The sequence below is a fragment of the Muntiacus reevesi genome, chromosome 4, assembly GCF_963930625.1.
Source record: "Muntiacus reevesi chromosome 4, mMunRee1.1, whole genome shotgun sequence".
Classification (NCBI taxonomy): Eukaryota; Metazoa; Chordata; class Mammalia; order Artiodactyla; family Cervidae; genus Muntiacus; species Muntiacus reevesi.
In genome coordinates, this window is record NC_089252.1 from 158,065,026 (window position 1) to 158,079,943 (window position 14,918).

At 43.9% G+C, this 14,918-nt stretch overlaps 1 protein-coding gene across 2 annotated transcripts in view; it reads left to right on the forward strand.

Moving 5' to 3' along the window:
- The window catches only part of PTPRB (protein tyrosine phosphatase receptor type B), a 123,190-nt gene that overhangs the window by 78,709 nt on the left and 29,563 nt on the right, over positions 1-14,918 (forward strand). For both annotated transcript variants that reach the window (XM_065934625.1, XM_065934626.1), the window contains 5 exons: positions 2,458-2,721; positions 3,693-3,974; positions 8,023-8,301; positions 8,829-8,978; positions 11,560-11,803. In XM_065934625.1, the coding sequence (XP_065790697.1) occupies positions 2,458-2,721; positions 3,693-3,974; positions 8,023-8,301; positions 8,829-8,978; positions 11,560-11,803 (1,219 nt within the window). The remainder of the gene's footprint in view (positions 1-2,457; positions 2,722-3,692; positions 3,975-8,022; positions 8,302-8,828; positions 8,979-11,559; positions 11,804-14,918) is intronic.

Consider the following 14,918-nt stretch of genomic DNA (forward strand, 5'->3'; position numbering starts at 1 on the left):
CATCACTTACGTTTGTTGAAACGAGTGCAATTGTGCAATAGTTTGAACATTCTTTGGCATTGCTCTTTTTGGGGATTGGAATAAAAACTGATCTTTTCCAGTCCTGTGGCCACTGATGAGTTTTCCAAATTTGCTGACATATTGAGTGCAGCACTTTAACATCTTTTAGGATTTGAAATAGCTCAACTGGAATTTCATCACCTCCACTAGCTTTGTTAATAGTGATGATTCCTAAGGCCCACTTGACTTTGCACTCCAAGATGTCTGGCTCTAGGTGAGTGATCACACCATCGTGGTTATCTTAGTCATTAAGATCTTTTTTGTATAGTTCTGTGTATTCTTGCCACCTCTTTTGAGTCTATTATCTCATTTTTCTATTCAACTCTCATTCTCAATTGATAATCATTTTTGAGCACTCTTGTGTGCCAGGCACTGAGCTCACTTCTGGACTAGGACAGCGGACAAGACTTACGTGGGTCCCTGACTTCACAGGGGTCTTCCTTACCAAAGAGGGAGAAGGGGCAGGATGGCAGATTTTAAAGGAAGATGATTTTGGAATGCCTTCAGTCCTCTGAAGGAAATATGCAGTACATTTTGATGGAGAGTGACTTGATAAGACTAGACTTAGAGACCACTTTATACAGAGAAGGCTTCCAGCTGAGACCCCAAGGTGGGAGGAACCTTGGGGGGAGCTCATTCTAAGCACGCAACAGGATTTCTCAGTTTGTCTTCCGAGGGAATGAAAAAGAGCAGCAGAAATTTCCTGGTGGTCCAGTGGTTAGCAATCTGCCTGCCTGTGCAGAGGACATAGGTTCGATCCCTGGTCTGGGAAGATTCCACGTGCCGCGGGGCAACTAAACCCATGCACCACAACTACTGAAGCCCACACACCCTAGAGCAGTGCTCTGCAACAAGAGAAGCCGCAGCCTGAGAAGCCCAAGCACTGCAGAGAAAGTCCACGTGTAGCGACAAAGTCCAGCATAGCCAAGAATAAATAAATAAATAAAGAACTTTTAAAAAATAGCAGCAGATGAGCCATAAGTAGAATTGCCTAGGTGTTACTGTTTCCAGGGCCATCTGCCTATGCACATGTTCCCTGATCTGCCCATTAATGTTTAAAGTTCCTCCAAAAAGGAACAACAGTCTTCGCTCTCCAAGGAATCATGAAACTTACATACCCATGGGACAGGTACCAGTCTGACTAACTTATACTGTGGTAGAAATGACTGTCGACACTTCGTTTCCCAATTGAGGTTCCGTCAGTATAGGTTGTGGGGAAGAAAGAACTGAGAGCCTAAAGGAGGATGGAGAGGAAGTAAAGTGGCCCCGAGAAGGGTATTATGGGATGGTGGCCTCAAGTAAGGTGAGCCAGACTGGAAGAGGCAGGAACCTTTTATGAATGCTTTCAGGGTTTTTGGTGAGCTAAGTTATAAGCTATTTGACCTGTCTTAATTAATCATTTCTGAAAATTTCACTTAATATGTTTATCAGAGAACATGTAGCAAGCACATATTAATAGAAGTCATCTCCTGTTGTGCTTTTTAAAATTTTATTTTAATTTGTGCCAGGTCCCTAGACCACATGGTCTTAAAAACTCAGGTGACCTGAAGTAGAAGCAAGATCTGACTCTACAGTAGGTGCTGCTCATCCATACACCCAATGTAGCTCATGTGTTCATCTGTGGGGCCCGTTGCTTTTGTTTCCATCTGTTTTTTTTTTTAGTGGAGTGCAGTTTATTACACTGGTGGGCCCAAGGCAGAGTCTCCTCTTAGCCAAGGGCCCCGACCAGCATTTGTGAAAATCTTTTATACCCCATCTGTACGTGTCCAAACCCACCACCCCAATCCCTTGATGCTTACAAAGGAAGGGTAAATACAATCACAATAACCCTATCAATCACGTATTATGTGTTCAAACAGTTAATAATCAATAAGCCCACGGTTACATTCCAACCAGTTAATAACCGATAAGCCTGTGCTTACATTCTGATAGATACTGTCCGGAGGCAGGGGTGATTAGTGTCTGTTTTCTCTTAGGTGATGAGTAACCTGGATATGATCTTCAAGGTTCCCCTGTCTGGAGCGGGTCTTATCCTTCCATTGTCATTCCCACAGGCACTAAGCAGAGAGTTCAGAGTCCACTGGAGAGGTGGCCGAGCACGATCAGCACAGACAGGCCTCAGATGGAGTCCAGGCCCTATGAATTCCTTCTTCATTCCCCCCTCTTGATGCTCTTAACTCATATTATGAGCATCATTCATAGGGATATATTGCACCCTGGCTCTCCAACTGCCAATTAGGGGGAATGACATCAACCTTCAGGTTACAAAGTTCATAATACCTTGTAAAATTCAGGGTCCACAAAGCAGAACTATCAAGGCAACTATAACAGTGGTAAATATAGTTTTCCACCAATCGCTCTGTTTTGTTTTAAGTAAAGGTTTTCCCTCTATTTAAGTCCCAGCCACTGTGAGTAACCTCAAGGGATCCAATCAAAACATGACAGACAGCCTCTGGTTCAGCTGGAGTCCAGCCTCCGGGGACTTCGACTTTTATGAACTGATTCTCTATAACCCCAATGGCACAAAGAAGGAAAACTGGAAAGACAAGGATCTGACCGAGTGGCGTTTCCATGGCCTCATTCCCGGAAGGAAGTACACGCTATGTGTGGTAACTCACAGTGGAGATCTCAGCAACAGGGCCACGGGGGAGAGCAGAACAGGTAAGAAGCCCAGTTACCAGTGGCCAAGCACTGGCGGGAAGTAGCTTCCACTGGCACGTTTTAGTTATGATCTTATTAATAAGAAATAAAATCAGCGGTGTGCCATGTGCTCACCCCTGAACTTGGGAAGGGTCTGTGGCAGAGTGGATGAAGGAGATAGACTTTGGGTAAAGAACAGCTGGGTGGTTGAGTTAGCTCTGCCACTTACCTATGTGAAACTGGGCAGGTCACTGAGCACCTCTAAGCCTCAGCTTCCTTATCTGTAAAATGGGGATGATCATATATATCATCATTAAATTTCTATGAGCAGTGGGTTGTTTTTTTTTTTCTTTTTTTTTTGACTGTGCTCGGCCTTTGTTGCTGCACTTGGGCTTTCTCTGCTTGTGGTATGAAGGCTTCTCAGCTTCTCATTGCGGGGGCTTCTTTTGTTGCAGAGCGCTGACTCTAGGGCCCACCGGCTTCAGGGCTTAGTTGCTTCTCAGCATGTGGAATCTTTGCTGACCAGGGGTTGAACCTGTGTCCTCCTGCATTGGCAGGTGGATTCTTAATAACCAGGGAAGTCCCGCAGAGCTTTCTAAATATTTCTTGGGCACACACGGATAACACTGGCATCTGTGAGCCACCCTGGAGTCAATGAACAAGGCTCTCTCAATTGGATGTAATTGTTAACTTGAGCCTTCACTTTCACTTTCACACTTATAACCCATTCAGGGCACACTCTTGCTCCATAGCACCCTGGTTAAACAAAAAACAAAACTCTGATTATAAAAATTAAACAAAATGTACATAAAACATTTGAGGACAATTTTTTACACATAGTAAAAACCATAAATGGAAGCTCTTACTATTATGGTATCATATTACCTCTTCCTACAAAGTACATTAAAAGTATGTCTGATGTCACTTAGCTATCTTATTTGTGTATGGTGCAGAAATAATTGCATGCTTTTTTCACTTTCTCATACATATAGCCCCAAGTCCTCCCAGTCTTATGTCATTTGCCGATGTTACAAACACATCATTGGCCATCACCTGGAAAGGGCCACCAGACTGGACAGACTATGATGACTTTGAGCTGCAGTGGTTCCCCAGAGATGCCATCACAGTCTTCAATCCCTACAGCAACAGAAAATCAGAAGGACGCATCGTGCATGGTCTTCGTCCAGGGAGATCTTATCAATTCAGTGTCAGGACCGTCAGTGGTGATTCCTGGAAAACCTACAGCAAACCAATTTTTGGATCTGTGAGGACAAGTATGACATGTTTTGCTACTCTTGGTTCTCAGATGAAATGGGGAGGAAGTATGTGTTGCAACATCTTACTGGATTGGGGCTTGGTTTAAATCCGCCTTTTTACCTGGAATTGGTTAGATCTGAATTCAGACAGAAGTTCTACATAGATTTATTCATTTATTCAGCTTTTACAAGAAGAAATCATCTCTGCCTTCATGGAGCTTACAACTCAGTGGGAGGTCCTATCATTAAAAAGACATTTTGGGTGTGATGAAGTATTTGGCACTAGAGAAACACATGGCAAAGACACCTGACCCAATACAAGGGAATTTCCTAGAAGGAGAAGTTTCCAAATCAAAACGCAAAGAAAGAGTAAGACATGCAGGTGGAGATGAGGAAAGAAGTAAAGAATATTCCAGGTAGAGAGAATAAAAGAGTCTAAAACCAGGCAGGAGACAGAAATAGAAAGGAGTTCCGCTGACCAGAGGATAAAAGGTGAGGATTAGGAAAATCAGGTCATGAAATGTTTTGTGAACCATGATAATGACTTTGAACCCCAATCCATTGGAGCCACTGAAGGCTTTTTGGCCTAGGTATAATAGATTTGCATTTTATAAAAGTCACCATGGAGGTGGTACAGAGAATGGGTTGAAAGGGGCAAACTACAAGCAGAGCGACTGGTTAGAACATAATGCTGTAAATTCTAAGGATGAAAATACCTCAGTGATAAAATATGTATCAGTTTCTTCCCCAAGGCATTTTGAGATAAGTACCACAAATCTCAAAGAAATAAAAGTTTTTGGTATAGGAACCTCAATCCAAATATTTGTTGCTCAATAATACCCAGTAAATGTAGATTTGGAGATCAGGCCAGATAGTTATTGGTTATTGATAGAATACAAAGCTGAAAATTAGAAATTTAAGCCAGTACCTGGTTTATTAATTCAACAAACATTAATGCTACAAGAGTTTTAACTTGTGTTTTATATTTTATCCGAAGAGTAGTTTGGAATCAGATAACTGCGTGTCGAGAGAAACATGTGAAAAAGAACTAAGACTTTTCATTTTTAGCAAGATCAGGAGGAGTTTTCAGTGGCTTACTGTAGGCTGCGGAATTGAATCCCAGGTGTTCAGTATGAGAACTCAGTTGAGGCTGGGCTGGTCAGATCACATCTGGAGAGTTATATTCGATCCTAGATGCTAGAATGTAAGCAAGTCATTTACCAAATGGGGCTTGCTCAAGAGGAGAGCAACTGACACCAAGAGGGACTTGATAATGAGTTTTTTGGGGAATGGCGGAGTGAACTTTGAGGATTGCATTAGTTAGGATCAGGTTTGGCTGTGGGTAACAGAAAACCCAAGATAACAGAGGATTAAACAAAACAGATGTTGAGAATTCTCATGTAAAATCTTTCCAGTGCCCCATTTCTTGCAAAAACATTCTAGCTGTTATAAACATTGTGCATGGCTCCACCAGCCATGCCTCCTGACCCCACCCTTCATGCCCAGGTTCGTGGTTGTCTCTACCTGAAATGCCTCTTTCCCAGTATCTTGATGAAGTGTCATCTGTACCAGAAAGGCTTTGCTAAGTCCTGCCTAGCACTGATGGCATAACAGGAAGTTGTCTCTTATTCCATAGAGCATCCTCTTCCCCAGCTCATGTCTACCTCGTATTATGTTTAGGACTCATCTCACTTTCCAAGAGGTTACAGCTAATATCTTACTCATTTCTATACTGTTCACAGACTCTAGAAGGGCACTTTGTATGCAGTAAATACTCCTTTCTTAGTGAATTGGAGACCTGACCTGGGTCTTGGTAGACAAGCAGGATTTAGAGGTAAAAAGCAGAGAGAAGGAGCTGAAGGAAAAGATTGAATTGAAGCAAATTTCCAAACACTTCCATACTTCGTGTAAATTATCAGGATGATAGATTAGGCAGGATGTTTTAAAAGACTTTCTCCAAAGTTGAAAGAGGAGATGTCTTTAGATCTCAGCTGTGACTTGGTCTGAAGGGAGTTCAAAATTTGCCTCAAAGGCCAATTCTTCCTCTATTCTGAAAAATTCTTGACTTGATTGTTTTTTCCCTAAATTATCCTCATCTGACCTGCTGTGACTCAGCTCACATTTGTAGACCTTGATCGTTGTTGTTCAGTCACTGAGTTGTGTCCAGTTCTTTGTGATCCCATGAACTACAGCACGCTAAGCTCCTCTGTCCTTCATTATCTCTCAGAGTTTGCTCAGACTCACATCCATAGAGTCGGTGTTGCTGTCTAACCATTTCATCCTCTGCTGCCCCTTTCTCTTGCCGTCAACATTTCCCAGCATCAGGGTCTTTTCCAATGAGTCAGCTCTTTGTATCAGGTGGCCAAAGTATTGGAGCTTCAACATCAGTGAATAGTCAGGGTTGATTTCCTTTAGGATTGACTGGTTTGATCTCCTTGCTGTCCAAGGGACTCTCAAGAGTCTCCAGCCCCACAATTCAAAAGCATCAATAGCTAGGCCCTGATATGAAACAGGACTTCACTCAGTGGCACACCAATGCTATGTGTTTATTGAGGACAAGAACTTCTATAACAAATTAGGGGTCAGGGAAGGTAGGCTGTGCTCCAAATCAGAGCAATGGGTGGTGGCTCTGGGAGTGCCAAATAGGTCTACACATAGTTCCCAGAAGATCTTATGTAATGGGGTAGGCTTTGTTAATAACAGTTTGGTTATTAACCTACACAGTCACATGACTGGTTTTCTTTCAGACTGAATCTTTCTTTATGGGTCTGTCACTCACAAGAACAAATAAAATCAGCTGCCATTCAAGTCCCCACTGAGTCAGGCACTGTGTCAGGCAGAAGAAAGTGAATGATCGTAAGCACAGGGCCAGGAAACAGGGGCATGGAAGAGTCTGGTGTATGCGGGAACCACAGGTGTTTCAGTGCCTGGAGTACTGCACGTGAGTGGGGAAGGGCAGGCAAAAATGGGATAGAGGGACAGAAGCCAGACACAGAAGGTAGCAAGGCAGCAATGCCATTTCTTACTGTCCTTGTTGTAAGGACTAACATTTGGACCTCCCTGGTGGTCCAGTGGTTGGGAGTCCACCTGCCCACGCAGGGCACATGGGTTTGATCCCTGACCTGGGAAGACCCCACACAACGTGGAGCAGCTAAGCCTGAGCACCGTGACTACTGAGCCAGTGCAAGAAAAGCCACCACAATGAGAAGCCTGTGCATCACAACTAGAAAGTAGCCCTCACTTGCTTCTACTAGAGAAAACCCGTCTGCTGCAAAGAAAAGCCAGTGCAGCCCAAAATAAAGCAAATTAAAAAAAAAAAAAGAACTAAAATGTATTGAGCAATTACCACGCAAGCCTCTGTGCTAGGTGGCTGTGCGTGTTTCAACTCATTGAGTCATTCCAGTAAGCACATGAAGTATTTGTTGTTCGGTTGCTAAGCCACTGTTTTGTGACGCTATGGCCTGTAGCCCACCGGGTTCCTCCATCCATGGGATTTCCCAAGTAAGAATATTGGAGTGGTGGCCATTTCCTTCTCCAGGGGAGCTTCCCGACTCAGGCGTTGAACGCGCATCTCCTGCATTGGCAAGTAGGTTCTTTACCCCTGAGCCACGAGGGAAGCTCAACCACATGAAGCAGATAATTCTTAACTTTCCCACCTTACAGATGGGCCACAGATATGTTAAATCACTTGCCCAGGACTGCAGAGCTGATAAACAGAATTTGGATTCAGGCAGATCGAGCTGCACTATTAACCTCTAGGCTACTCTGCCCCACCTTCTGTCTGACTCCTGCCTTCTGTCTGACACTTGGTTTCAGTGTCCCTGTTTACATTTGGGTTTGCAATCACACTGGCACCTGAGGGTTTTTTCCTAAAGGGACAGCATTTTAATTTGCAGTGTTTCTCAAAGTGAGGCCTCGTAGGCAGAAATTGCCTTGGAGACCTATGAAAAGCAGTTCACATGAAGATCGAGAATTATTTATTTAGATCTCTGAGCTAGCTGGAGTCAAAGGAACTAAAAATGTGTCTCCCAGAGTTGTGAAGTGTCTCTTCCTCTCTTTTATTTAGAGCCAGACAAAATACAGAACCTGCATTGCCGGCCTCAGAACTCCACAGCCATTGCCTGTTCTTGGATCCCTCCTGATTCTGACTTTGATGGGTACAGCATTGAGTGCCGGAAGATGGACACTCAAGAAGTTGAGTTCTCCAGAAAGCTGGAGAAAGAAAAATCTCTGCTTAACATCATGATGTTGGTGCCTCATAAGAGGTACCTGGTGTCCATCAAGGTGCAGTCGGCCGGCATGACCAGTGAGGTAGTTGAAGACAGCACCATCACCATGATAGACCGTAAGTGTACCTGGAGGTGTGTGCCTCCCTCTCTGCTCCCATCACCCTTGTTCACGTGTGTATGGCTCATTTCCACATTAGCGAGTCCTGTTGTCACTTGAAGAGAACTAAAAGGCTCTGAGAAGTATAAACATTTCTCTGTGTAAAGCATCCTGGCAGCAAACAAGTTAAATGATCTTAAAGAACCTGAATGAATTAGTGTTTAAATACATCTCTTTGCCTGATGTAGAAAGAGCCATAATAGAGCTTTTAAGCAATTTGATGCTAAAACTTCAGGAAATCCTGCTGAGGAGCTGCCTCTTTATGTTTAATGTGCTACCGGCAAGTCACTTCCTCTGCCGGCTTCCCTTCGGGAGAGGAGGAGGTGGTTTTTTTGATTCTAAGCATTAGACACACACACACACACACACACACACACACACACGTGCAGCCTGATGAAGGTGAGTGAAGACCTTCATCTCACTAATATTTTATATTCAAAAGCATAATTATGACCCTTCTTGATTCGTTTCCCATCCTTCTTCCAGGCCCCCCTCCTCCACCTCCACATATTCGTGTGAATAAAAAGGATGTGCTAATTAGCAAATCTTCCATCAACTTTACTTTCAACTGCAGCTGGTTCAGCGACACCAATGGAGCTGTGAAATACTTCACAGTGGTGGTGAGAGAGGCTGATGGTAAGTGATCATGAATTAACTCCAAGACACAGGATTACTTTCTCGAAAGTCAACTGTGGGGGCTCCTTCTGTGACAAGTTTTTAAAAGAAGAAAACTTAATTTTTATATCATTTCGCTGTATCTCTGCTGGCTGCAGTGAGATGTAATAAGAAAAAGAAAACCTACTGGAAGCCTATTATATGCAGGATTTAATTATTAAATGGGTAATAATAGCAACTATGTCAATAATCACAATAACCATCATTTACTTATTGCTATTTCAGGCACTGTTGGAAATGCATTGCGTTTGCTGACTCATTCAGTCTTTACTACTCACTCAGTCCCATTCAGCTCCATTATTCCGCCATTAAGCAGCAACATGCTTTGTCTGTCTTCCCCACTCCCTGTCTCAAATACTTCTACCAATCAAATACACCCAAACCACTCACCAATTCACAAAAATGCTCAAATGCTTGAAAGAGGGAAAAAATGATCATGAAAATCATCCCTGCTTTCTCTACTGAATTTTCAATATGTTTCATTATCTAGTCTACTAAATTATTCAGTGTTACCTAACTCTTATGTAACAGGCAAATTCTAGGTGATTCTTATAATAACATTCCATTCAACCAAGTAAGATCTCTAGTGCTTATGACATCAACATCTATCAGATTATCCTCAGGAGTTTGTATCTGGGGACACACATGTCCGTATGTGTTTTTGCCACTGAGGTCCTGTGTGTTATGTCTCCACAACAGATGTTTGTGTCTGGAATGATATTAATATATCCTGCATGTCATATATTTTCCAAAATCGTTTAAGATGCTGCACTGGAGTTTCTCAAGCATCCCTGACTATTTTAACTCATTGGTGGGCAATGGGAAGGTTTAAGCTTGCCATGACAAATGTTGGAGCTAAATGGTATTTTAGTCTCACCAGGTACTTTTAGGGCTTCTCAGTTGGCACTAGTGGTAAAGAACTGACCTGCCAAGACAGGAGATGTAAGAGGCACGGGTTTGATCCCTGGGTTGGGAAGATCCCCTTGAGGAGGGCGTGGCAACCCATTCCAGTCTAGAGAATCCCATGAACAGAGGAGCTGGGCGGGCTACAGTCCCTAGGGTTGCAGAGAGTCAGACACGACTAAAGTGATTCAGTACACATGTACTTTTATATTTTATTTAATTGTACTAAAGCTGGTTATGCATAATTAATTCAATAATTTCAAGGGTCAGTGTTGCATCCCAGATTTCCTCACACATAGTAGTTGGAGATAAATAGGTGAACTGTGAAGAGACTTTAAATTTAAGTAGGTTGCAGTGAAGATAGTGTTTTGCTACCTAAATATGTCAGCAGCCAAAAAAAATAACACCCTGGAATTTAGCCTTGTGTTCTTCAGCCAGGTGGGTTTCAATGACTAATGTCCATGGAGATGGGCTGTGCTCACCTGGTGATCTGAGATAACAAGCCAGCTCACACAAATGTCATTTATAGCATATATACTCTTCCTCAAGGCAACCTTCCTTTTAACTACGGCCAACAAGATAATATTTCCAGGAGCCACTCATTTTGAGCAAGTTTTATCAAACAAGAGTCCAGGACGCAAAGAACCCCCAAGCATATCACTCCTTAAAGTTTACTGTACATGGTATCCAATCTCTATGATATTTTTCTTCCTAATTATGCTTTCCTCTGGCCAACATCAAAGTGAGTTTGCCCTGCCAAAACACACAGCAGCTGGGTGGACAGGAGAAGAGTTCTGGGAAGTGTTCTGCACAAGGGCCCAGATTCAGCCAGGATTAAATTGTACTCAGGATAACGGAGCAGGACAAGGAGTAGTTATCAGACTGGGCGTGGTGCAGGAAGCATGCATGTGGGGCGACTGCTCCGGCCTCAGACCTGATTTCTCTTATCTTTTCCCCATTTCCCAGGTCACAGGGATTTCCTTATTCGCTCAGCTACAGTGGTTATTGGCAAGTAGAGAGCTTGTTGAGTGGATTGACTTTCACGATGGGGAGTACCCAACTTTCTGGAGTTGTGGCACGTTACCATCTGATGCATGAGCCACCCTTTCATATGTGCATATTTTATTTCCTAGAAAAATGATAGCGCGTGTGTCTATGTGTTGGCGTAGCTCCCACTGCGGCTGCTGTTGAGTTGCTCAGTTGTGTCTGACTCTTTTGCGACCCCATGGACTGCAGCCCACCAGGCTCCTCTGTCCATGGGATTTTTCAGGCAAGAATACTGGAGTAGGTTGCCATTTCCTCCTTCAGGGCGTCTTCCTGACCCAGGAATTGAAACTGTGTCTCCTGCACTGCAGTGGTATTCTTTACCACTGATCCACCCAGGAAGCCCCCGTGTTTGGCGTATGCATATATAAAATGTTGTATATACACTATTTATGTTTAATTTTTTATTTATTTTAGAAAAAGTGAATTAGATTAATTTCATTGGGAGAATTTCACAACACCCTTCGGGATCACAGCATCTGCACTCCAGGGATGACTAGGGATAGTGGGTGGGGAAGGTAACCTCAGAAACCTGGTTAGAAACCCCTGAAGTCACAAGAAAGGCCGTCCTTCACTGTGGGTTTTCCTCCTCCAGGCAATGACGAGCTGAAGCCAGAGCCGCAACACCCTCTGCCCTCCTACCTGGAATACAGGCACAACGCCTCCATTCGGGTGTATCAGACTGACTATTTTGCCAGCAGATGTGCCGAAAGTCCTGAGAGCAACTCTAAGAGTTTCAACATTAAGCTTGGAGCAGAGATGGAGAGCCTGGGTGGAAAATGTGATCCCAATCAGCAAAAATTTTGTGACGGGCCGCTGAAGCCACGCACGGCCTACAGGTTAGATGTATTACCATCATTTCACCAGGAGGGACGTGCTCCATCACCTGGCGCTCAGCTGTCGGGGCGTCTGATGCACATGAGTTCCTGTAGATTAATAACCTACATTACAAGAGTGCTCTGCGTTTTACTGGCTAATTTATAAAGGTTGTATTCCTGCCTCCGTTCACAGGGAATGGGCTTAAAGAGGGCCTTTGGCCTTGTACAAAAGCTCCAGTTCACTATGTGAAGAATTGAAGATTCTTAATAGGTGGTTCTTTCTCCTAAAACTTCTCTAGGATGGATCAGGTGATTTATTTACCATGTTAACACCTGTGAAAATGTCCAAGTAGAAGGCTAAGTTTAGGGAAACTCAAGAAATATGAGTTTTTTTCCCACTTTTAGTGAGGACTGGAATTACACTTATTTATTTGCCTGCTAAGGCATAACAAGATGAATGTTCTTTTTGGTCCAGATAGAACTGTTGAAGGGAAAGACCCCTTAATGAATGGAAGCACCCTCTCCTCTCGGTAAGATGGCAGGTGAAAAGGAGCAGCTAATTGATTTGGCCCCAGGGAGTACTCCTGCAGCCAACAGGCCCTTCCAGTGTAGGAACTAGCCATGCCCTTCATATTCCCGTTCATGTTCATCGTGTTCCCGGAAAGCAGAATAAGAATACACAGCATCCCAAACCTGGGTCCCCAAGAGATAGAGAACCTAGGCCGCCATCTTGGAATCAAGGCTGCAGGAATCCAGGATTAGTGTTTTTGCAGAGGATGTGCCTTCTGTTAGGTGTTGGCAGACCTGATGTCCAGCCAGATGGCAGCCAATCAGGTTCTGTATGGGCCAGTGTCCATTCTGGTTGGTCAGTGTCCAGGTCTTATTAACCCTTACACGTTTTAAATTTCAGCAGAAACCTTTCTGCCAGCTCCAAAAGGAGACAGTGACATGTCATCATACCTGAGAGCATTCTTAACCCCTCCCTTGCATCAACACGGTCAAGCCGACAGCTTCCCTAAAACATCCCTAAAAGATGGCTCCCTTTGGACAGGAATTCCTCATAGATACCTCCACCCAGGACTCACCACAGAAGTGCTACCGTCCCCCAACCAAGGCTGGCGCCTCCAGAGTGAACACACACAAACTCATTAGTGATGTTTGCTTCAAGAAGAAGCTATATGAACCTACCTGAAGGAGACGAGATCTCAGAGCAAAGGAGAAATATACAAGAGATCAGAAATCCAGGATCCTTTAGTTCTTATTAGAATCAAGAAATGCCTCAGCCCCTTGGTCAGTTGGGCTCTGGGAAATTTGAGGAAATTTCTCCTAAGGGCTCCCAAGGACTGTTTTCCCTTTGTGAGTTGGAAAGCTGAGCTGTTTTTGTTTGTTTGCTTTTTGAGAGAGGAGAGGAGATGAGTGATTACCACATTTAAGAAAGAGAATAAGAAGCTAGAGAGCATTCACACATGGACCAGGGCCCCAGTCAACCAGCACACTCTTTCCTGTCCATCACGGCAGCCAAGGTGCTAGGAAGAGCCCCTGCATTCAGGTTCCAGTGTGGCCACTGTTTAGCTGTGTCATCTTGTAAGCAGCATGTCAGTTCTCTGATCCTCACTTTTCTCATCTGCAAAACATCACAGGACTATCCTGAGGAGTCATATGGATGACAGATCAAACCTAGTCATGACCCTTGTAGATTAAGGTCCTTCAGTGGTGCCCGTTCACTTCTAGGAGCAAGTGAAGATCCCAGAGTAGGGGACACAAAGCCCCAGCCTTCTTGCATTCACCTGCCCACCAGCTTTGTCCCCCACCATTCTCTCCAAGTATTGATACACTCCACCCATTTACTACTCCTCACCTCCTCTGAGTTCCCTGAAATCTGACATGTCTCTCTTATACCTCTGAGCCTTTGCACATTCTTTTCACTCTGTTTGGGAAGCTTTCCACTCTCTTGTCTGACTGATGAATTCCTTCATACTCTTCAAAAGCCAGCTCAACCACAACTAGCCCTGAGCCGCCCTGTTAACTTGCACCTGAGCAGTGGGGCCCTCAGCTGCACTTCCACTGCGCCCAATCTCTGTGTCTGCATGCTAAGTCACTTCAGTCATGTCTGACTCTGTGCGATCCCATGGACTATAGCCCGCCAGGTTCCTCTGTCCGTGGGAATCTCCAGACAAGAATACTGGAGTGGGTTGCCATGCCATCCTCCAAGGGATCTTCGAAACCCAGGGATGGGACCCACATCTCTTGCGTCTCCTGCAATGGCAGGTGGCTCAGATGGTAAAGAAATCATCTGCAGTTCAGGAAATCCCTAGGTTCTATTCCTAGGTTGGGATGATCTGCTGGAAAAGAGAATGGCAACCCACTCCAGTATTCTTGTCTGGAGAATCTCATGGACAGAGGAACCTAACAGGTTACAGTCCATGGGGTCGCAAAGAGTTGGACATTATTGTGTGAGTAATACTTTCACTTTCACTTTCTTCACTAGACTACAAACGCTCACAGACTAAATTGTGGAGACAGACATGACATTGGTTACAGAACGATATGGCAAGTACCTGCCACAAAAGAGATGGCATTAAATGTTTATTAGCAAATAGGGAATGAGCCAAGATGTTCTATGAAAAGTTAAACATTCTGATTATAGCTTAATCAACTCCTGCTGCATTAATGTGTTTTCTAGGATACGGCTTTCCTCTATTTCTCTGTATCTAGTTCACTCCTGTGAAAAGCATGCCAGGCAGATAATACCTGATATGAGCATGGAGAACCACATGCCAAGTGGCCACCTGTGTGGTAGCTGCTGAACCCAGGCTTCGTGCAAGCAGAATTATGCCTGTCTCACAATGATAATCACCATAGTGACCCTTAGTGCTATCAAGAATCTTTTTCCCAGAGAGAATAGGTAGACAGGAAGGAAAATGGGAAAAAAAAAATTAGGATTGCCAAGAAATGGAAAATGCTAAGTTTAGCTGATATGCAAGTTTATTATACCAACAAATGTTTAACGTTTTACCATTCACCGTTGGGTTCCTGTTATCCAGGTGTATAATTAGTGTTGTTCCATATGGAAGGAGAATGGGCAGATCATGATGGGTGAGAAACAGTGCAGAGGTTGAGGAAGTGCTGAGCTGGC